At 42.7% G+C, this 22,446-nt stretch overlaps 2 protein-coding genes across 2 annotated transcripts; one reads left to right on the top strand and one right to left on the bottom strand.

The window, feature by feature from the left end:
- Positions 1–415: 415 nt before the first annotated feature.
- Positions 416–3,714, top strand: CUNH19orf12 (chromosome unknown C19orf12 homolog). The gene is made up of 2 exons (XM_010216871.2): positions 416–616; positions 3,106–3,714. Exons 1-2 carry the CDS (start codon positions 457–459, stop codon positions 3,369–3,371), a joined length of 426 nt encoding a protein of 141 aa, XP_010215173.1. The 5' UTR covers positions 416–456; the 3' UTR covers positions 3,372–3,714.
- A 16,383-nt stretch (positions 3,715–20,097) lies between these two features.
- PLEKHF1 (pleckstrin homology and FYVE domain containing 1) lies at positions 20,098–21,687 on the bottom strand. Its single transcript, XM_010216870.2, has one exon. It carries the CDS (start codon positions 21,676–21,678, stop codon positions 20,857–20,859), a length of 822 nt encoding a protein of 273 aa, XP_010215172.1. The 5' UTR covers positions 21,679–21,687; the 3' UTR covers positions 20,098–20,856.
- Between the last annotated feature and the right edge of the window lie 759 nt (positions 21,688–22,446).

The following is a 22,446-nucleotide window of genomic DNA, read 5'->3' on the forward strand; positions in this document are numbered from 1 at the left end:
GATTGTCAATTATAATTCTCTAGTTATGTTAAAATGTGGCCTTGCTCTGTCTTTTCTCTGGAACCATATGCAGTGCTGAATGAACATGGCAATTGCTTGAGGCAAAGATAATAGGCTGAAAATTAGACAGACTCTTTCTTAAATTTTTCATTGCTGTTACTTGCTCATGTTCAGACTTTTGAATTTGTCATCAATACAGATTTCTCTGGTCTGTCTCTTAGTTTCACTTGCTGCTTCACTATTTGTAAATAGATTTATCTTTTGACTTGTTTTTAAAGGAATGAGGAAGTGGTTTCTTTTCATGCATTTACCGTACCTTTTCAAGCTCGTGGTCTCCTAAACTCTTTTTAAAAAAAAAAAAAAAAAAAAAAAAAAGTTGATCAGCAAGGTTTAGTCCCTATTTCAGGGATCAAAACATGACTTAAATCATCTCTTTCAGGACCTTAAGGAGCCAAGATGCCCATCAGGGCCGACGACGTGATGCAGCTGTTCTGCCACCTCTCTCGGGAGAAGGGGATGACGGCTGCTGTTAAACACTCTGGTCGAGGGGCGCTGCTCGCGGGTGCCACAGCCTTCATCGGGGGCCTCGTGGGGGGTCCCGCCGGCATCGCTGTGGGTAAGTGTTTCCTTCTAGGAATATGCGGACCGGCCAACAGACTGAGTGGGGAAAACAGCAGGCCAGTGTGTAGTACGTGTGAAGTGAAGGGCAGTGCAGGCAGTGGTGAGGTTTTGTGTTGCTGAGCTATAACAAGATGCCAGTTTGTCATTCAGCTTTTTGTAAGGGGTTTTTGACAAGGTGTGCATCAGCAAGACATGGTACCATGCTTTTTTCTGGAATGATAGTAACCATCTGGCTGCAACTGCTTTGCTGAAAACAGGAAGCCCTGCAGATATTTGGGGTTTAGATTTTGGTTCCTCTGTTCAAAAACTCATTTGTTTTTGCCAGGTAGGGTGCTACTTCCCATCCACTGAGATAGACCATGGTTAGGTGTGGCACAGAACAGAGCAAACCTAAAGGCTCTGAGCTTGTTGGTGTAGGCTCTGCTAGTGCAGAGTCTGCACCCCTAGCAGGGGTGTGAATAGGAGAGGGGAAGAGTCACCAGTGGTGAAGGAACGTGAAAGATGATGGAGAATGAGGAGCAGGTGAGCTCAGGTGCAAAAATACTGATTCCCAGGAGTACAGAGAAAAGGAAATTGGACTCCAAAGGAAGGTAAGTATTCTCAGTCAAACCTTAGCAGGGAAACTGGATCATCTACCTAAATGATGTCATTAAAAATAATGTTTGTCTATTTTAAAATTGCCTGCTGCCCACTTCTGGGTGAACGTGATCTTTTTCTCCGGAATACCTGCTTGAGTGTTAGTGAGGTTGAATTATAAAAAATACCAAATAGTCTGTGGAGAACTATAACAGAAAGTACAAAATAAAGCTGGATGGTTGCTTTTGTTATACATACAACAATTAATAGCAGAAAATAATAATTTGGGGAGATGCATGCCTGAAGTCAGCAAGGGCTCAAAGTATGAGTTTCTTCTAAGTATATAAGGTCTGAAGTACAATTAGAATGTGATTGGTCACCTTCCTGAGTGAGATGATTAGATCTACTGAAGTTACTCTTGGATGTGTTTCCTCATTTGTTCCAGTATTTAAGTTGTCTGTATCTCCAAGTCAAGTTCAATGTTCTTCACCCATTGATAATGGAGATGCTGGAACAATTTTACTTGTTAGTATATAATAACAAATAATATAGAAAAAAAGCTGTATTGTAGCTATACTGCAACTAAATCAGAAGATCCTCGTTTAACTTTTAAAATTGTAGAAGTAAATGTCCGTGGGGCTGTGGCTATTTTGGCAGAGTTACAGAGATTGCACTGAAATGTATTTCAGCTTACACAGGTAGGTCAGTGACTGCATAGCAAGGATTCTGTTTACTGCTGTCCTCCACAAAGAGTTAGAGGATAAGTTACCTTCCCTCTGTAGCACCCACCTGAAAAACTAGCAGTATATTTCTAGTGACTCTTGCATTAAGTGCCCCTAAATCAAATATTTTCATAAAGGTTCCTGGCAGATACATTCAGCCATTGGCTTTCAACTGTTTCACTGATATCACAGGAAAAAATTGCCAACTCAATAAAATGTGCAAATTAAAGAACTTTTATCCAATGAAAAACTGTATCCTAGTGAGTGTGTAAATCACCTTTTAGGAGTACTGTCTGAGGATGGGAATTCTGGAAACAGAGTGAATTATGACACCTCAGTAGTGAAGATACTCCTTCCATCACAATATCTGAGTCTTGGCTGTGCTCTAAATCCTGTGAAGTTTCCCTATAAAAGCACTTACTTGGCCAGTTGGCCTGGTAGGTTTGAAGGAGCAAACCTGTGTAGGGCTGTCACGCTGTCTCAGCAGTAGAGGTCACAACTACCACCTCAGTTATACAGGATTCTTCTGCTGTTGTCTTGATGACTTAGAGCAACTCTGCTTTTGAGAGTATTTTTTGGCTGGTAAGAGGATATTCGTTTCCCAGATGAAAGGTTGAATATGTCTAAATACCCCCACAAAACTGATGCTTGTTCCTGCGTAGGGGCAGGAACACCTTCTGAAGTGTTGACTTCCTGAATGAGGGAGGCTTCGGTCTCCCATTTTACAGAACTAGAAAGCTTGGATCATTCTGAAGGGCTGTAGTAAGAGATTACGTGTGGATGGGGACTGATAAAGCAGCTGTTGGTTATATATTTTGATTTGGGTAGGGTTTATTTAGTGATACAACTTATCCTAAAGAGATCAGTGCCTTAAGGAATAATGTCTCTTTTCTGAGTTAGGGTTTTAAGCTGTTAGTTCAGATTTTTGTAATGAGTTTCTTTGTAATTGCTGTTGATGTAAAAAGCTTTAAAAGTTCTTTGTGCTCTGAAGTAAAGTATCAACCTAGTTTAAAGAGTATATACCTAGTTTATAAAGTGTATAAACCTAGTTTAAAGTTGTATCCTGTCCCCACAACTCTGCATTGATTTCTAGTAAAGGTGGGAACATTACCAATGCAGCCTCTTGATAGAATTTCAAGTTGTAACATTAAGTGATCTGAGAGTAACATCTCTCTTTATTTTCTAGGGGGAGCATTTGGTGGATTGCTTGGTGCCTGGATGACTACTGGACAGTTCAGGCCGGTCCCTCAGATTTTACTGGAGTTGCCTCCTGCTGAGCAGCAGAAGCTCTATGATGAAGCCCTTGTTATTCTCAGGAGCTTAGACTGGACTGACGTTGCTCAGCTGACTGCTCTTGTAATGGGAAATGCTGCTATCCAGCAAAAATTGTTGGCAGTGCTGGTAAATTACTTCACGAAAGAGCTAAGAGCAGAGATACAGTATGCAGAATAAAACTTTCTAGAGAGGCTTTTTATATTGTAATGAATATTACCGTAACAGTTGTGATTCTTAAACATAGTAATTAACTCGTTATTACTACTAATGATAGATCTAGGAAGACCTGTCTTTTTTCCTTTGAAGATAGGATTAGGTTACTACATTATTTGGTACTGATTTGCTATGTAATTTTGAATTAATATGCACTGTAAGCTGGGATCGAATTCAGAATCGGTGAAAGGAATTACACTTCTGCGAGGTTGGTGTTAGGTAGTTGTTAGCCCTGGATAAAATTTTCTAAGGCATTGTGTTTTACATAGGATGGATTAGTGTTGTTTTTCAGAAGTGCTTTAAATTTTTTTTTTAAATGTCACAAAGGCACTAAAGTAGCTTGGATGTTGTGAGGAGTTTTACTTACTGTCTATTTCAGTCCTGCAAAGGAAAGTTGTAAGAAGGAAGGGACTTCTACTGTGAACTCAAAAATTTCAAGCCTTTCTTTATTCTTTGTTTAGTTTTTATTGTGTTTCTTAAGTTGTTTTTTCTTTATGTAAGATGTGAAGTAAATGCCTAATTGACACTTAGAGCCACAAGAAGACAAACTATGCAGTTAGTTGTTCCTGGTACCCTGGAATGGCAAGGTCTTGCCTTTTTTTTTTTTTTTTTTTTTTTTTTTGAGGTGAAACAGATTTTCTTGAGAAAATAATACTCTGTTGAATTCCTATGAAGCATCATAGTGGGATATGTTTTGCTTTAAAGTAAACAAAGGCTTTAGGTACTGGCTGCTGAAGTTTGACCAAGACAACAGCCTCCTACTAGTCGGTCAGCAGTTAGGAGTGGTGGTATGGGATGACATCCCAGACATAGTTAACGTAAACTTGAAGTGAAAATTTATTTAATGTCCTACCAGTTGTTCAGTGTTTGCGACAAGGCACTTGTAAATCAAGATAATGAATGGAAAATGTACAGATGTGCCTTCTTTTATATATAAAAACACAAATGAAACTGTTCTGATGACTTCTCTCCCTCTTTTTTTCCTCTAAAAATAAAGACTCCTGTTTGTCTGTGTGTTTGTGTGATCAGATTTCTAGAAGCTGTTTTAAATTGAGAGTTTTTAAATTAAAAAGTTGCCATTGTGCATGTTTGATTAAAATAGTTTGCTGCTATAATTTGTCACTAATAAATCCAGTTTACCTTCCTATCTGGCGTAGGCAACAGTGATTGTTTCTTCTCATCATTAGAAAACATCTTTTCAGTGAAATGAAAAAAGTGAATAGTAAATGACATAAGAGTCTGAGTCCCAGTCCTGTGCTCTCCTTTGTTACCCTATTTCTTAGGGTGTTCTTTTAAATATTCCTTTTATACACTTTGATAATGTTAAACTGTTTTCCATGTCAATCCTTCATCCTGCACTGTTGTGTAAATGGGTGTGAAACCTGTGGTTACCAACAGAAGTTTGTTCCAGGTAGTTCAGAGCTCTGTGTGGGCCCGTGTAACCTATGCCAAGCCCTGCTGCCCATAACCTGAGTTAGCCCGTGAGAAACTTCGTGATACAGAATACAGCATGCTCTTAGTGATTGTGATTTCTAGTAGTTTAACTAGGTTATGAGAAAATTGAGGTAGAATCCTTGCTTAGTCAGAAAAAATTGGATTCTGTTTTCTGTGTCACTGTTCAGCAGGTTTGATGCGTATGGAGCTGCTTGGAAGGCAGCAGATACTGTTTTCGAAAGAGTAGCAATAGGTTTTCAGGCAGCTTTGCAGTTTGATCTGAAACAAATTGCTGATAGTAAAGGAAGAATCCAGCTCAACTGTTACTCCAAAGTGACTTTTGAGATCTATTTAGGAACTAGTACTTGCAGCCTAGAAGAGCCTGAAACACAACTGTGAAGGAAGAATGAACAAGTGATTCCCGAGAATATTTTTTCTCTTTTTATTTCAGTGATTTATGCCATCTCTCACTAGAGAATGCTGTAGGAAGATCAAATTTCCATTTTTATTCCTCTGACTTCAGTCCTGTGGTGTCAAGGCCCTCACAATATTCTTTGCAGCGCCTTATCAGGGAATTCGGGCAAGGCAGAAGTACCCTTCAGCAAATTTGATCATCTGCGGTGGGCGGGGGAAAGGCCAGCTGTAAGAGAATGTGTTCATATCCATCTGTTGCTGTTCTTTGGTACAGACACGACCCCACCACTGCATCCCTTGTTGATAGTGGAAGCAGCCACAGGCAGGGGATGACATCTTCTGAAATGCATTGCAGCTGCGTGAGGTCCAGGCTGAGTGTGCAGCCTAGCTCTCCCCTGGGAAACGAGGTGAAGCAGTGCCAGCAGTCTGGGAAGCAGCCGAAGGAGTCACTGCGGGGAGAGGCACATATTTGTATGGAAACCCTCTGTGGTGCTGGTTATTAACCCAGTTTGGTTGTGGATGTGATAGAATCAAGATTGATTTTCACTGGCAGATGGCGTATTTTTAGATAGTTTTTTTTTTTTCTCTCTGTGCGGCTTTTCTTAAGCTGTCTGAAATAAAAACAGAAAGCAAACATGATGGTAAAGTATTGTGTTAGCAAAGGGAGGGAATACCTATGTATATATGTATGTATGTATATTTTAAGCAGCTAATTCCAACAGATTAGGAATTGACATCTGCCATCTAGTGGCAAATAGATATTTCTTAAATTTGAAGCCGGTATGTGACTTCTTAAGGCTGCGTTAGTGTATGCATAAGTGTATGCACATGCATTTTTCCATGAAATGCAGGTGAAATTTATTTTTTTCTATTAATCCATCAAACTTACGGATTGAGAGTTTTTATTATATTATGACTATCAGCCCAGCTATGAACTCAAATTCATATACATGTCTTGATGAAGTTCATGGTGGTTTTCCTGTGGGCTGTGACTGCACAAATATTTTTCTGCAGTTGCCTATCTCTAACTATGAGAAAATGCAGCCAGACAAAGGAGATCAGTTTTACTTTTCTACTTATTAACGACAAGTGGTTTTAGTGAGCTGAGCAACAGCCACTTTGTGAAGAATCATTGGCCACTACTGTATGGACAGGGCACTAAGGAACAGTTGTTTGGGCTTGGGGATTTACCTGTCACTACTTCTTTCCCAGTTTGATCATCTTCAAGCCTGCCTGCAGCAGTGGCTCTTTCCTGTTGTTTAGGACCAACCGTCTGTGTTTAATTGCTGTTGATGTGGGCTCTGCTCCATTTTGACCTTCAAAGATCTTATTTTGATATCTGCTGCTACCATCTAGTCAGAAATATTTAAGATTTATAAGCAGCACTAAGTCATGTCTTAATGAAGTTTACAAGCTGTGTCTCACACTAATTGTGCTTAAACTGCTTCTGCTCCTGACAGCTTTCATTTTATGTGGACCCAATTACCAGTTTATATTTTTGCTAAGACGTTTCTTAGCGTTCCCTTGCAACTATCTGCAGTGAACTTTCTGCTATGAAATGTGAATATATTATAAAGCAATGTAGTGAAATCAAAGTCTGGGCAGTCCCAAAAAAATATTAAAACTACTACACTTGTGCATTGCCAGGCCAGTCTCCAACGGAAGCAGTGATACAAAAAGCTAGGTGGTGAAGGCAGTTTCCCCATTGAATACTGTTTTGGGAAAGGCTTCTGATGCAGCTTTCTTCTGCGTGTCTGCTTCAAAATGCTTGTGCCTGCCTTTCGCTTTTGTGCGTTACCTTCTAGAATTGCTTAGTAAAGTTTCCAATTTCTGTGCTAGGTTTGTTTAGAATTTAAGAGTTTGCTCCTCTAAAAAGTGACTCAAGTCATTGAAAGGATTTATGTTTGCACAGAGAAAAAAAAAAAGGCAAGCACTCTTTACTGTCAGAATTTGTTCTAACAAACAAGCATGGCTGTTCTAACAAGCAAGACGAATGACAGGCATCAAGTTGTTGTTGTGGAGAACTGCTTAAATGAACCTTTATCGACTTCCTCTTTAACTCCAAACCAGCTAATTTATATCTGATTTTATTAACTGGATTATGTGATACCATGTTAATAAACTCAGGATACTCTTAATCCCTTTGTTTTTCACTAATACCATCTTCACTTAAGCTTGTAAATAGAAAATATTCATTGTATAAGTCAACATATAATTTCTCACTAATTATATCAGTTACAGCAAAACGCATTTTCTTTCTAGTCAAAATGCATTCCAATCCTAATTAGCCAACATGTCACAAAGTTTATTACTCTGCTACCTAATCATCAAGAAAAAAATATCATTCATGTCAAAGGAAAATCATCCAAATATCGCTCTAGCCAACATCCACCATTCTAATTCTAGTTCAGCAGGCATTTGCTTTGCACAGCTGTATTCCTCTTTTACTGTTTTACTGATTTGATCCAAACTGCTGTGTCTGTGAGAGCATCCTTGCCAGCTGCAGATGGAGGCCATCAGAGCTATAGTGTCTAGATGGGCATCTTGATAGGGCTGAGGAGTCCAGAAGCAGCCCAGACAGGTAGCTCCCGCTTTGTACCCTTGTTAATGTGAGAGATGCACAATTTGATGAGAACTTTTTTTAGTAGGTTTCCTTCCTCAAATAGGCATCCCTTCAATTTTGTCTGCCCATAAACAGCTTGTTGAGGAGAATGTCTTGTTGCCACTTTGGCCGCTCTCATCACTTGTCCCACTAATTTCTCATGAGTTCCTATTAATGACCCATAGGAAAGCACTGAGTGCTGTGGAAGTTCATCTGTGGAAGAGAGTTCCCTGTAATGACCAGCGGAATGTCTGGCTTGACGTGGTCCTCTGCCGTACTCAGTGGTATGTCTAGCATCTTGAGAGAGCACAGAGAATTTTAAAAATGGAGCAGTCTGAGATCTCTGAGGCTTGAGACAAAAATGCGACTTATTAATATTGAGATAACAGCTGGAGATGAGAACCTAGACAGTAACAGTAATCTGGTCGAAGAGGGTTGGTCAGAGAGCTCGTTTTTGAACATGAAGAGGATCTGGCTGTTCTTGGCTCCAACTGCTTCATTTCACATCAGCTTTCACCTATTCCAACATGGAAAGTGCCATGAATTAGCTTTACTCCCACTGTTTGTCTCAGGGCAGCTCTGTTCTTCCAACACTACACGCATTTAGCCATGGAGAGCTTTGCTGGAGAGGATTGTTCTCAAGCCAGGTAAGTCTTCATTCTTTTTTCACATGTGGGTTATGTGGACTGCTGTCAGGAGGGGGTGCTGTGTAGCTGGGCACGCAGGGGTTCCTGCCATCGGGGGAAGCAGTAGTTGCACTTCCACGGGTGCTCTGGCTGCTTCTCTCCCCTGCCAGCACCATAAGTGCCTTCTCCCTATGAACAGAAGAATGGTTTGTACAGATGCTTTGCTGATTGTCTTTGCTAATTGATTGAGGAGGCAGATTGATCTGCTGCAGCAACAATCTGCTGGATGACCTTGTACAGTCACTGAGCTTCCCTGACAGCTGCTTTTATGTGAGATGGTGATGACAATACCAAGCTCCTGATGGCAAAAAAAAGAAAAAGGGGGAGGGAATGATAATGATCAGCATTTTGTTATTAATATTTAGTATTTATTAAAAGTCTGTTCAGATTCACACAGCATATAAAGGTCGCTTCCTAATAACATTGCAGCAGCTCCAGTGGTGCTAACCATAGAAACATGGGCAGGTTTGCGGTTTTTGTCCTGCCTGGATGCAGTGGTAGAACCTGCTGAGCTCTGCCCACACGAGCAGGTCTGTCTCTCGTGTTCGGGTGCTGGCTGGCTGCTTGTGCAGAGCAATGCTGCCTCCGGACTACCAGCCCTTCAGGGAAAGCAGTATCTCCTCAGAAAGGCTGCGGTCGCTTCAGCGGATACGTAACTCCAGACTGGCTAAAAGAGCAGCCTTTCAGCCGGGTTGGAAAGCTTTTTGAAAACAAAACAAGTCCTTTATGTTACAGCGAACTAAAGCTATTAGCCTCTAATTAAAACATGAGGTTTCATCTTTACTTTTCTAGAGATCACAGAAATCTATGTATTTTTCCTGCTGTAAGCCAGAAATCAAACATTCATCATGTAATTGCACTAAGTCTGTGCTAATATTTCTCATTAAGTATGATTTATTAATTCCACAAGAGCCTAAGAGGTAAATATATAAAATTATTCTGAAGCCTGCAAAAATGAAGCCATTCCAGTTTCTTCAGATGACTGTTCAGCAGGGAGGATATATGCAAACAAGAACATGATGGTTCTCAGGTTTGGTAAAGACGCTGCTTTTGATCTTTTACCTTTGTGCTTCTCAAGTTGGCGTGGTTTTTATCCGGTATCAAGGCTGATCTTTCACCAAAGATAACATTTCAGCTGTCTCTGAAGAAAGCAGTGCAGCTTGGTGGAAAGCCCCTTTGGCTGGGACTCTGAGAGGTCGTTTGCTGGGGGTTCCTCTGCTTGGTTGCTGGATGACCTTAAGGAACTCACTGTCTCTCTTCTGAATGCCTTTCACTTATCTGTTAATGGAAAATGATGTGTTTAAGAATATATATATAATAACTTTTTTGTTCCGGGGACTGAAACATATACAGTGATGTTTGTTTTTAATTAGACCTTGCCCAGGAATGTTGATGAGAACACAAATATTTTTGTATTCCTTGTTTCCTACTCAGTGGGCAGGAATGATTTAAGGTAAAATCCCTCTGAATCTTGAACTGTGTGAGTAAATGGGGAAGAATATCAGTAAATTCTTATATCTGTATGTATTTCCAATTTGGGTAACAGTATCAATAGTTATTCTTTATGGGATATTATTTTTATCTGGTAAATGATTACATTTAATACTAATGGCTTTTACTTCTGTCTACATTTATTGAAATCTCGCTGGATTTAACTATTTTACTTTTCTAAGCAAAAATGAGGGGACCATCTAATCTTCCTGCCTCGCTCTTTCAGATTAATTTTAAGCCCTACATAACCAGGTCTTTCAAAACCTTGCTTCCTTTAGAGCAGTGAGGTGTACAAAAAAAAAGCAGAATATGCTATTTCATCTCAGGAGAAGATGAAGCAGGGAGGAAGAGCAAATGCTTCAACTCAGGAAGGGAGGGGACAGGGCAAAACAGTCAAGCAAATGCTGTGTTAGAGCAAAGACTTGCTCTAGAGCAAATACTGTATTAGAGCAAAGGCTTCCTGTTCTGTGCCTCCTCACTAGGTAACTTTGGTTCATGGAGCAGGCTCTTTTACTGAACTGCACTTACATCAGTTGCATATGCAGGAACCAAGTCAGTTATAAAATGCTAAGGGGCCTTGGATTACTTTGGTTGGTTTCCAAAACGGGGCTTGCTTGCTTTCCCAAGCTTTAGGCCATTTTCTCAAGGAATCTCTATATAGAAATACTTATTCCATAACCACAGTGAACAGCCTTCCATTGCCTGGCAGCCGTTTACATTCTTGAGGCTTTCCTCCCGCTCTGAAGTTTAACTCTGCAGGAGCCTGTGCTGCTGCTGAGCCTAATCCTCCTTTCAGTCTTTCATGTCCCCAGCCCCGGTCCTGTGGGACTCGGCTGTTGACAATGGCTGCAGCGCATCCCCTTGGGTGGAGGGCGAAGATTAGCCCTGCTTTGCACGACTGATGATAAGTAGCAGTGAGGATAATAAGGAGCGCTCTCATAGTGCTTTACATCTTCAAAGTGCTCTGGCGATACTAATTAATCTGCCAAGCAGCCTTGTGACAAAGGTGTGTGTTTCTACTCTACATAACGTTAACTGTATTGTATTGTTATGCAATAAAACAATATTGGATGGTGTCTTCAGATAAGAATGAGGAAATCAATTAACCAACTGCTGTCTGCTTGTATTTTCCACACCCCCACCAGATGAGACAACTTCAAAGCTGCCCCATTTCTTTTGGTTAGCTTTGTAACATCTGCAGCCTCTGGCAGCTTTTAACCCTGTCCAGAGGGTACAGTTTCAGGGCCACTAGAGCCAGAGTTAAAGCTGGGCCATCTGGTTGTGCTTGAACTGAAGAGCCCCAGTTTCTGTGCTGCTGGTGCCTTATTTTACTTACTGTGTTGCATGTGTCCTAGCCACTAAGGGAAAAATAGGTCACACACTGCGTGCATGTGCTATTCTGACATGTCAAGAAAGAGTGGATCTGCTCAATTTTAACTGCAGGATTTCGAAACCCTTCACTGCAACTAAGTTACCTGCCCCAGTACTCCAGAGTCTGCAATTTTCTGTCTGCATGGGCTGCTAGAGTGAACTTGAGCAATTGGTCAGTAGATGGGTAAGTCATCATATCCATAGGGGGAAGATAACTCTCATCAGACAGATTTAAAGATAGCTTTTGAATGACCTATTGAGGTGATTGTGGGTACATTTCTTAAAATATAAGCTCAGCAGCAGCTCAGAATGTGAATAAGAAAGTTAGGACGTATGAGGAAGGAAAACAAGAACAAGACAGTAAACTTTGATATGTCACTGAACAAACCCAGGCTGCAGCTACCGCTGCGATACTGTGCGCAGTCTGCTCAGTCCATCTGATTAGTCCTTTTTGAGCCAGGAAGGGCAGAGCAGAGATAGGAAGGATGCAGACAAGGATAATATAGTATGGGAGAACATCTCTGCAGACAGAGATCAAATAAAGAAAACTTCAGCCTGGAAAAGACATTAACGGGGAGAGCTTTAATAAGGACTGTGAATGGCACAGAGAGTAATAAGAACAATAACATTACATAAAAGTCAGGGTGTACCCATTGAAATCACTGAGGTAAAGGAAGCATTTTTTCACACAATGTAGAAGTGAATTGTGAAGCTTATTGGCACAGGATGTTCTAGATGCCAAAACAAAATGTGTTCAATTAGTGATTAGGCAGATTTATGGAAGAGAGGGCCAGCAAGGATCATTAAGCACGTTAGACCAGATGCAGCCACTGACTTAAAGTCCTAAAATGCTGGCTGCCAAGAGACTAAATCTGAGGAAGTATCACTGTGTCGTTGCCTCTTACACATTTTCCCTACCCATCTCCAGGCAGGTGAACTGCTCTCATTTGTTACGGTGATTCTCATACTTCATCCCAAACGTGCACTGAGCACAAATAATTTTTGTAGTGTTGTGCCAGCATCTGTGCTACTGCAAGTAAAATACAACATGTGCTGCCAAAGTAATCAAAGTCTGAAAACAGTGCAGCACACTTCATGTTATAAGGAAAGTGTTTCCTGTAACAGGGAAGACCTGCCTTTGTGTCTGTTATCCCTTCTCAGGAATGGACCTTTCTCCCTGAAGACTTGCCAGTGTACAAATAAGTGATTAAGCAAAGCATAGCAAAACTGATCTTCAGTCAGATTTTTCCTATTCTCTGATTAGACTGCAGAGTCAGCATGGAAATTAAAATGGTCTTTATTACTTGCTCCAAAGAGAAAAGTCCTTTATCATGATGTCTTCATGCCACCTGAATCCAAATAATCAAACACTATTTTGAAAGAAGTAATGCACCGGTACAGTGGAGGTTACATTAAAATACCATCATACTATTGTTTTGTTGGGCAGAAGGCAAAGTTATTTTACAGAGAGGGATTTTGTGCATCATATACTCACTCAGAAGTTCTTCATATTTTCTTTTTGGGATGTAAAATGTTCTCACAGAAGTACTTAAAAGTTTGTGTGAAAAACACACATCTTTTTTTCTTGCTGTCCTTCCTGCAGTCGACTCTCGGATTGCAGACGTATTTGTCATGCAAAGCTTGTTGAGCACATTTGGTGAGATACATCGTGCTTTAGGAAGTTAGGAATTTTCCACATGCCAGCATACATTCCACGGACCATAGCTATGTGAGTTTGACTCCAGGAAAATTCAGCCTCTGCAGCACAGAAGACGCACAAACTCCCACGGGGGAGTGGGCGGGAGAGGACAGGCAGGGAGGGGAAAGTTCAAGTGCTGCAGGGTGGGAGGCAAAACTGCACTGGATGTGATCAGTCTGGTTTGGCCAAAACAGCTGTTGATACCACATCTGGATCTTGAAGTGCATGCAAGAGCTGCCTCTCGGGAGCTGCGTTTGCTCATGCTCTGTTAAATGGTCAGCTGCCCTTCCAGTGCAGGGCTCTTCCCTGTTCCCCAAGCGGGAGAGGGGCTGCAATCCCTGTGGGCTCTATGTTTTGTTCATGAATCCCCCACTTTTGATTAATCACTCCTGAGTGGTGAGGACACTAAAAGGGGACAAAGCTGTGCAGAGGAGGAACATTTTAGCAGAGTCTCTCGAACTTGTGATGACTAAAATGAGCGCGTGCTTTGAATTTCCTTCTGTGACACCATCATGTGCTGGCCTCTCATTTCTGCAAGTCTCCAGGGAGAGAAAGAGACTCTCAGTCAAAACGATGAACACTCTGTAAGTGTCTTCCTGGAGTGCTAGCAGACGTGAAGCTCTGGGAAGGACCGTGTTTGGGCAACAGGGCCCCATGAGACACCACAAGGCTCGCTGCATCACAGACCCCGTTTTTATGAAAGCAATGTTGTGGTCAAATAGAACAAGCATCCCTGTGGCTTTGCCACGTATCCAGAGAGCAGGGTTAGGAAGTGCCCCTTCGGGAATGGCAGCCTCGTGTCTAAATACTCAGCTACAAAGCAGCAGCCCTGGGTGCGCTGGAGTCTTGCAAAACTCCTGCAGCTCTGCAGGCTGGAAGATTTCACACCTCTCTGTGCTGTGCTCTGCTGCAAAGGAGTGAAACAGAAATGAGCTGCTGTGTCAGACTCTGCAGCTGAGGGAGGCTATGGAGCAGAGAGAAAAAGCTGTGTGATTTGATGGGGTATCTGAGCCACATAAATGGTCTATGAACATCATTAGGTGCCAGCATCTGACTTTTCTAATGAGCTTTTGAACCAAATTTATTGCACCGTGGCACAGGTATAACAATATTGGGGAAATTACGTAAATTTAACAGCAGTGCTTTTCTAATATACCTCTAACTGCTGTGTTACAGAAACACCAACAGCAATGGTGAAGTCTTGAAATAGCAAAGCAGCCGTCTCTGTGCGTCGTCCTGCCTTGATTAATGCCATAGCTGTTTACCAGTTGGATTTCCCAGGACCTGTCACCACTAAGGCTGCTTCCTTGCAAACAGGTGGCTGCAATGTGTGACATCCTGCATGTGTGGTGGGACCTAGCACAAATATAAGGGTTTTTTCTCAGCCTTCTGGTCTGATGCCAGGCAGGCCAAGTTTTCTGCTGGCTGCAGGATCAGGGTGATTGACACTGGCCCATCCCTGCTCACGTCTAGGGGCTAATGTGTCTCTCCTGCCCAAATTGAAGCAGAGATCTATGTGGCAGAGGCCCTGGAAGGGTTAAGGCACAGCCTTTCTCCTCCCTTTCCTCGCTGTTGTGAGTAAATAGTAGCAGCTGTGTTAGGAGTGTAGTGGGGAGTAGGTAGATCCTGCCAAGTTAGGAAAAAACAGCTCCTGTGAGACAAGAAGCACCTGCAAGGCCTGAGTGGCTTCCTCCTGCTGCAGCTCTGCTGGGGTGGCTGCCCCAGGGTGAGGGTGACCCAGTGAGTGCTTTCTGCTTTTCCTGGGGGCTGTGGCTCTCGTGCTGCTGCCAAGGCTGGGTGTCTGTCCCTGTCCTGGCACCATAAGGGAGCAGGGTTGGGGTGTGAGACATCTTAGAGAGATGCATGAGGGCCCTTTTGACTAAGAAAGCACTGAAATGGTGCTGGGCTGCCTGGCTTCTAGCAGCTGGTTGGTAAATGCTGAAGTCCCTTATTTGGAAGTAGAGAGAAAGTGTTTAGGTTATCTGAAGCTTGCTGCTGAGTAAGCCTTCCTCCAGACAGGCGGTGGAAACAGAGGAGTTGTGACCAGGATGCTGGCAGTTCTGTCTTGCCTCTGGATTTGCTGGCTTGCACGCTGTACCAGCCCCATTTAAGCCATTAAATGCTGTCACAACAGTCGAGGAGAGCTGTAACAGTCCCTCTGTAAGTGCTGCTTTCCTGATGGGAAGCCCCAGGCACAGGGATTGTACTGCTTGTCTGGTGATGTATAGGAAGAGGAGGTGGCACTTGGACTAAAGCATCAGTCCAGCAGGTCACACAGAGGTTCTCCCCCTGCACACACACACACTCTGTGTGTAAATACAGGATAGACAAAGAATAGCTTCTTGAATGACAGTGGGACTGCAGCCGGTGCTGGTTCTCCTTACAATAAATTAGCTATTTGAATAGCTGGATGAACCTGTTTGGGGAAAAATTCACTTGGTATGGGACAGGATGTATTTGATGATATCTTAGCTCTTTCTTTGATGCCTGGATGATCTATTTTCACAATCAGAAGATACATCCATCCCGTATCAATTAGGGCATTAATCCGAGAGATGAATTCATGTCAGAATAGATCAAGTATCTCTTGAATCTGTGTTTGTGCTTAGTGTGGTCACATAGGCTAATAGTTATTTGGGGAAGTGTTTTATGGGAGAAGATTCCTTCTGGTGGCTTTGGATGGGAGGAGGATAAAATAGTGTGAAAGGCCTCAGTGTCACATTTATTCCTCTATCTCTGGACTTTTTATAAAGATGAAAACAATAAGACATCTCTTTGTACCCTATGTGTAGTTATTCTGATTTAAGGAGAGAAAAAAAAAAAGTGACATTTTATTTCTGATTGTTCGCTGTTAGAGGAAGAGAGGCCTGGCTGGCCTTGAGCTAATGTTTTTCCCTTCCCAAATCCTGTTTTTTCTAAGGCTTCTCACCAAAATGTATTGTTTTTAGGATAAAAGTATAAGGACAAAATATGCTTTCATGAAATAGAAACCAAGTGTTCTTTAATCAAAATAAATAAGTAATTAAATAAAAGAGGCTAGACAAAGCTAGGAGGAGCGTTCCACCAGGCGAGCCCTGGGAGCCCCAGCAGTGCAGGGCTCCCTGCTGCGGAGGGGAAGCCGGTGCTGGATGGCACGAGTGCGGCAGGACCGTGCAGGAAAGGGCAGAACCAGATCTTATAGTTAGCTCCTTCTCTTTTTCTACCCTTCCTATTATATGGAACTGGAGACATGTTGTGAAACTTGCTATTATTGCCTGTGAACCGCTTACGGAAAACCTACTTATGACTTATTTCCATTTCTGGGTCTGACTGGAAAGAAAACAAAGTGCCAACTTCAAAGGGAGTTCTCAGTGTTACTCAGCATTAGATGCTGTTTCCCTGCCTGCCTCTTCTCCCTTGTTTGCTGTCCCAGGAACTGAGCCCTGGCTGCTCTTTCAGCTCGGGGGTTTTACGAGATGATGCTCAGGCAGGAGAGGCTGTTTGACACGTGTGTGCTGTACCATGATTTCCCCTGCACGTGACACACAGCAGAAACCAGACCTGGCTATTAGTTGCACCCTGTCCTTTACCTCACGATGTGGAAACAGGAACTCGCCAGAGGCCTCTGATCACCCCTTTCAACAGGGATACGGTAAAACCAGGCCAGTGTGGCCTTCCCTGTGGTGGAAAGGATTATCTGAGATTAGAGTGGTCACTGCTGGCACCTGGGGACCCATGTGCTCTCCCACCTGAGTTAGGAGTGGGCTGGGCTGAGCTCCCTTTCTGAGGCAGCTTCCCTTAACCAGCGCTCTTGGCTGCTGCTTCAGCTGGGGAGGCTCATCCTGCTCATCCTCACTAGTACACTGTACTCGGCATGAGCTGAGGAGCTTGCTCTGAGCCAACAGGGAATTCCTTCCCAATCCCTGGGATGTGGCCCGAGGCTGTGGAGAGCGTCTCCAGTGCTCAGGTTGTGGTTGGTTGGGCAATTGTTTCTTGGGGCTCTTTTGCAATCCTGTGTCCTCCATGGAAGTGACCGTAAATGCAGTTTAACTTCCTCTTTCTCTCAAATCCTTTCTTAAATATCAAAGGTTTAGAGAAGAAAAAGCCAGAAAATAGAAGCCTGTGTTTTTAGTCTGAGATAAAGCTCAGCCCTCTGCGCTAAGGTTGGGGCCATCTGTGCTCATCAGTTCGTTTTGTTAACCGGTAATCCCAAAATGAAGAAAATTGAAAAAATACCTTGTAATAGTAGAGAACTGAAGGTATCATGGGCTGTGGCAGAGCCAAAATTCCTTCCTGGATAAACTGTTTAAGTAGCTTGGAGCAGTAATTTGACAGTGAAGCTGGCTCGTGCTCCTGCCTTCGTGAGCCTGGGAACGGTGCTGAGTCAGCACCGTGCGCTTGACTTTGTGGTTCTTTGGCTTTGCTCCCAGGAAGGCTGGTTTTCCTTGAAGCTCTTTGACCCTTTCTTTTCAATTACTGCAAATGAAATCGCCCAGCTACCTTTCATTCTGCTTTTAGGATTGGCTACCACAGTAACAGCATTTTCCCTATCCTATTGACTTTGGAGAGCTGATGTGGATTCCATAATTGCATGGCCTTTAACTCTGTTTTTCAATCATTTTGCTGGAAAATCCCCAGCAATTTCAGCAGGTCTGATGTTAAAATTCCAGTTTTGCTTGTCTCCTTCAAATGCAGTTGCTCTGTTGGGTGCTTTATGATCCCTTCCTTTTAACCAATTTCTGGTAATAGATTTATGTAGCTTTAAAAAACAAGAACAAAAAAAAAATAGGAAATGCCCTATTAATACACTGGAAATGGAGTGGAATCAGGCTGGAAAACTCCAAAATGGGCTATAAAAGCACAAACAGCAATGTAAAACCCATGTGTTCAGCAGGCTGTAAGCCAGGAGCCCCAGGCTCTAATCCCAGTCTTGAGCTCCCAAGTTTGACTAAGAAAACTAAAGAGCAGAAGGGAAAAAAGAAGAGTCTTTGTTTAAATTTCTTCATCTTTTCCTAGGCAGACTCTTCTTACCATACAGATTAACAATTTAGAAGTCACAGGCTACTTGGACCTTCCATGTGAAATGTCCTCTCAAATCTCCTCCAGCCGCAGCCTCTCTGGAAGTCTGTGGAAATGCAAGTGCTAATGTGCATCCTAGCTCCAAAACACTACGTGCAGACTAATACTCAAAATGCCAGTGTTTGTGAGGGTAACTAGGCACCCTTTTACTCAAGGGTATCACAGCTTCTCTATCCTTGACTCTTTTCCATACCTGCTTTCTGTAAGGAAGGGGAAGGTGAGGGCTGCTGGAAGATCTCTGCCTTTAAGGAAAGGCCATGAACTACCACACATATGCAGAAGGTTTTCCTTTTATTTTTGGTTTTCTGACTAAGAAAAGGTCTTGCTTTATAACAAAGGTTTTTTAAAAGCTGTGACTGCTTCTCATTAGTGTATAAGAACAGTTCATAGCTCTTTTGGGGCCTGTTAATAGTAAGACTTTATATATATATATATATATGATTTTAAAAACTGGTCACTAAGAGGACTATGGAGTAGATTGAAATCTGGAATATATTTCTGAACCAATTACTGGGAGGGAAATGGGAGTTTTGCCTGACTAAGGAGTACTGAACAGGGACTTCAGTATGGAAGCTTATTCGACAACTGTACTATTTTTGGCTTGTGAACTGTTCTAATGGCTATTTATTTTTAAGGTCGTTTTCTGTTTGCATTTTCTATACACTCTTCTGGTGGGTGGGAGACATTATAAAAACAATCAATGCTTCTCAGAGTTATCTACTGAACTTTAAGAGGGATGGGAAAAGCAGAGATTTGTGTACTTATTACTTTAAAAAACAGAAACATCTGTTTAGGTCATGAAGTTTGTTGACCCACTCTAAGCTATGTCCCCACCGGAAAAATACCATTTCTATTAACATAAACTACCACAGAGGATTGCAAAAGAATTGGAAAACTTGGTCAGATGAAAGAATGGGATAAACAGAAAGGAAGCATCAGATTTAGCATTTTTTTCAGTTGTATGCACCTTAAAATAGCAGAAGGAAAACCAGAACATTCATTCCATGACTGAGGAGTTTCTGAAAAATTAGAATTCCTGCTGGGCTGGCCATACTTAAATCAAAGCATGTGTCCTGCTTCTTAAGACTCTTGTTAAAAAAACAACACACTTTGCTGTTGTGTTTTCTTGGCTTCTTCCTGTTGGCCATGTCTTTATTCACTCTCAGATAATACAAACTCATTTGACAGTGGCAGTTTACAAAAAAGTAACAATGATTATTTTAAACATAAATTTAAAAAACCTCAGTCTGGCCATTTGGCATGCAATGCAGTATTTGAACCAGATAATGGTAAAGAAATAGCTTGCAACATTGGAAGCATACTCTCAGCCATGTTCCTTTTCCAGAATATAAAATACACAGTACAAAAATACACTAAGAAATAATTGAGATTTTGTTGTAGAAATGTCTGCTGCAATACAATTGCTGTTGTCTAACTTGCAGTATATTTATTCCCACACTATAGTAGGATAAAAATTTGAGTAAAAACGGTCTATTTCTAACCTGACATGAACTTAAAAGTTCAAATTAAGTTAACTATAAAATCTTAGGCTCTAGTCCCCCAAAAAACCACAGTCGGGATCTTAACTTGAGCTCAGTGAGACTGATGCAAATGAGATGAGCACACCTGTAAGCATCCACTTCCCTGGGGCCTTGCTCAGGAAGCAAGTAGAAGGTGAATTGCTGCACCTCATAATATCCTAATTTAAGGCATTTTCTGGATCTTCCTTCAAGACTTTTAGCAACTCCTCCCCGGGCTACTCTCTTATCTTCAGTTAATGAAGCCTTTGGTAATATGGTGAATATACCTATTTTGAGATCTGCACTTAGTTTAGTCAGCTTCAGGAAGCCTCTTCCTTACCTCATTCCTCTACATAAAAACCTTATTCACCCTCTTTCCTCCTCCTCCTCCCTCTCTGCTTACCTGTCATCACCAAAATTGCCTCTTTTCACAAGAGAGCTGAATGCACCAGCACTTTGCAAAGGCTGCTCTCATCAAGCCTCATATGACCTCTCTGCATTCAGAGCACAATTCCCTTAGTGTTTCCAAGGTTCAGAAAACCTAGCGTAGAAACCAAAGCCTGGGCTTATCTTGCCATACAGAAATGAGAAACTGTCCAGCTGGGCTTGCACACATTCAATAAGAATTTTTTAAAGTAGATGTAATGCTTGTGGAAGATGCCAGCCCTGGAAGTTCTCTGTTTTCCACAGAGAAAACAGACCCCAGGCATCAAAAGCACCAGGTTTCTACAGTGCCCCATCTGGAGGTCCTTTAGACTCAGAAGCCAAACTCTTACCTAGCAGACAAGCATTTTTAAATGTCTTGCTCCTTTTCCTTCCAACAGCAGATCTCAAAACATTTAAGAAAAGAAGTTAGTATTGCTTCATTTTTTGCAGACAGGAAAACTAAGGCACAGAAGGTGAACTCATCTGGACCAGCACTAATCTGCAGGTCTCCTCTACCTTAGTCCTTGCTCTTCACTAAGCAGTTTCTCTTCCTGCTTGTATTATATGACACAAATTCTCAGAATTAACAGAGGCAACTTCCCAACCCTATCCCCAAAACACACAACACAAACAGGGGCCAATATCTGCCTTCCCAGGCATGGCCTCCACAGACAATATCAAGAAGGACATGCATTGGAGGCCAGAAGTTGGCTTCCCAGTTTCCAAATGCCCCTTGCTCCCAAGAAGGTCAGCTATGGAAAGACGACCAAGATACTTCTGAGGTATAAAACTCTGTTTCTGCTGGCCACTGGTCTACTTTGTCATCATCAGATTTGTCACTGTCGTCACCACTAGAAGGTTCCAAACCTGGCACGGCAGCGTGGAACTGCTCCGGCTGCCTGAGACCGGCCTCCGCCTCCTTCTTCTTTTCTGCCAGCAGCTGCCTGTGGCACAGGTTGCAGACCCTCAGCGGCTTGGGGGACAGCCGTGGCATCAGAAACCTCTGCCTGGAGCAGTCTCCGCACACGACAAAGCCACACTTGCGGCAGTGGTGCCTTCGGGTGAGCGTGGAGAACTTGGTCTGGGTGCAGCGCATGCAGATATCGGTTGCCTTGTCCGGGATCCACGGGGCAGCGTGCTCGGTGGAGGGCTGCCGGCCCGTCTTTGTCAGCAGATGCCTGATGCACTCCTCCAAGTGGCTGATCCACTCCTTCCTCTCTGTGAGGGAGGCTGCAGAAACCACAAAGGACTTCTTTGAGGTTTTAATCATCCAGCGGTTCTTCATCTGCAAGGTGTCCGGCAGCGTCTCCAAAGTGACATCTTCAAGGGGAATGATGTGCTGGGAATTGTACTTCCTTTTGTTGATCACTATGCTCCCGTACACGAGGATGTCGTTGAAAAGGAAGAATATCCGAGGCTTGGGTTTCTTGCGGCATTCTTTGGTTAAAATTCCTTCCCCTAAAAGGACCCTTCCTGGCACAGCTAAAGGCTGCCCAGATGCTCCGAAGCAGTTTTCCACGGCAGCGATGCGCTGGCTGTTGATCTCGGTGTTTACAAGATGGTCCACCATCTCCGACTCGCTCTGCAGAGAGGAAAATAAACAAAGTGGTGAAGCTGCACCAAACACTGGTAACAGCAGGAGACCAGTAGCGAACTTACACCCAGGTGAGAAATTTCTAAACTAAACTGAGATTACGATTAATCTCTTCATTGCTCTTTACTGTGGAAAATTACTTTTAAAAAGTAATAAACACAAGCTTCCAGCTTGCTTTAGTGGCTAGGTAAAGCTGTTCAGTTTAAAGCAAAGCAAGCCCTCTGACGCAGAATCACCTGTTTTGATACAGCCTTTTCTACCAGTAAAACTGTGTTCCCATAAGAGAGGAAGCAGGTTGCTCTAACACACCTTTTATGTGCTACTTTTATGGTTATGGGACTACTTGCACAGGAGTTACTGTAATGATTCGAGGATACCAGCACAGCTCCTTCCTGTCCCACCCTCTTGGTGCTGATGTGGGGAGCTGCAGTGCAGCATCGTGCTCGTGCACCAAGCTAATGCGTGGCAGGTGGCTGCACACGCACGGAGGAGATCCACGGTTTTGGAACAGGTCTCCCATTTCTGACTCTGCCATCTGGGGCCAGAACCAAGGTAATGTTTTAGAAGAAGATGCTAGGATGCTCTGTGGTTTGTTGCCTCTCATCCTCCTTGAATGATGAAGGGGGAAAAAAAAGCACAATCCACGTGAACAAACCCACAGAAGCCAACACCTGCCTCCATTACCCCAGCTATGTTCAGGCACGGCTGCTTCCAGTTAAAACATGCATCATTCTGAAAATGCTC

This window comes from Tinamus guttatus, unplaced genomic scaffold (assembly GCF_059628265.1).
Source record: "Tinamus guttatus ecotype Peru unplaced genomic scaffold, ASM5962826v1 Tinamus_guttatus_pri_ptg000674l, whole genome shotgun sequence".
NCBI lineage: Eukaryota > Metazoa > Chordata > Aves > Tinamiformes > Tinamidae > Tinamus > Tinamus guttatus.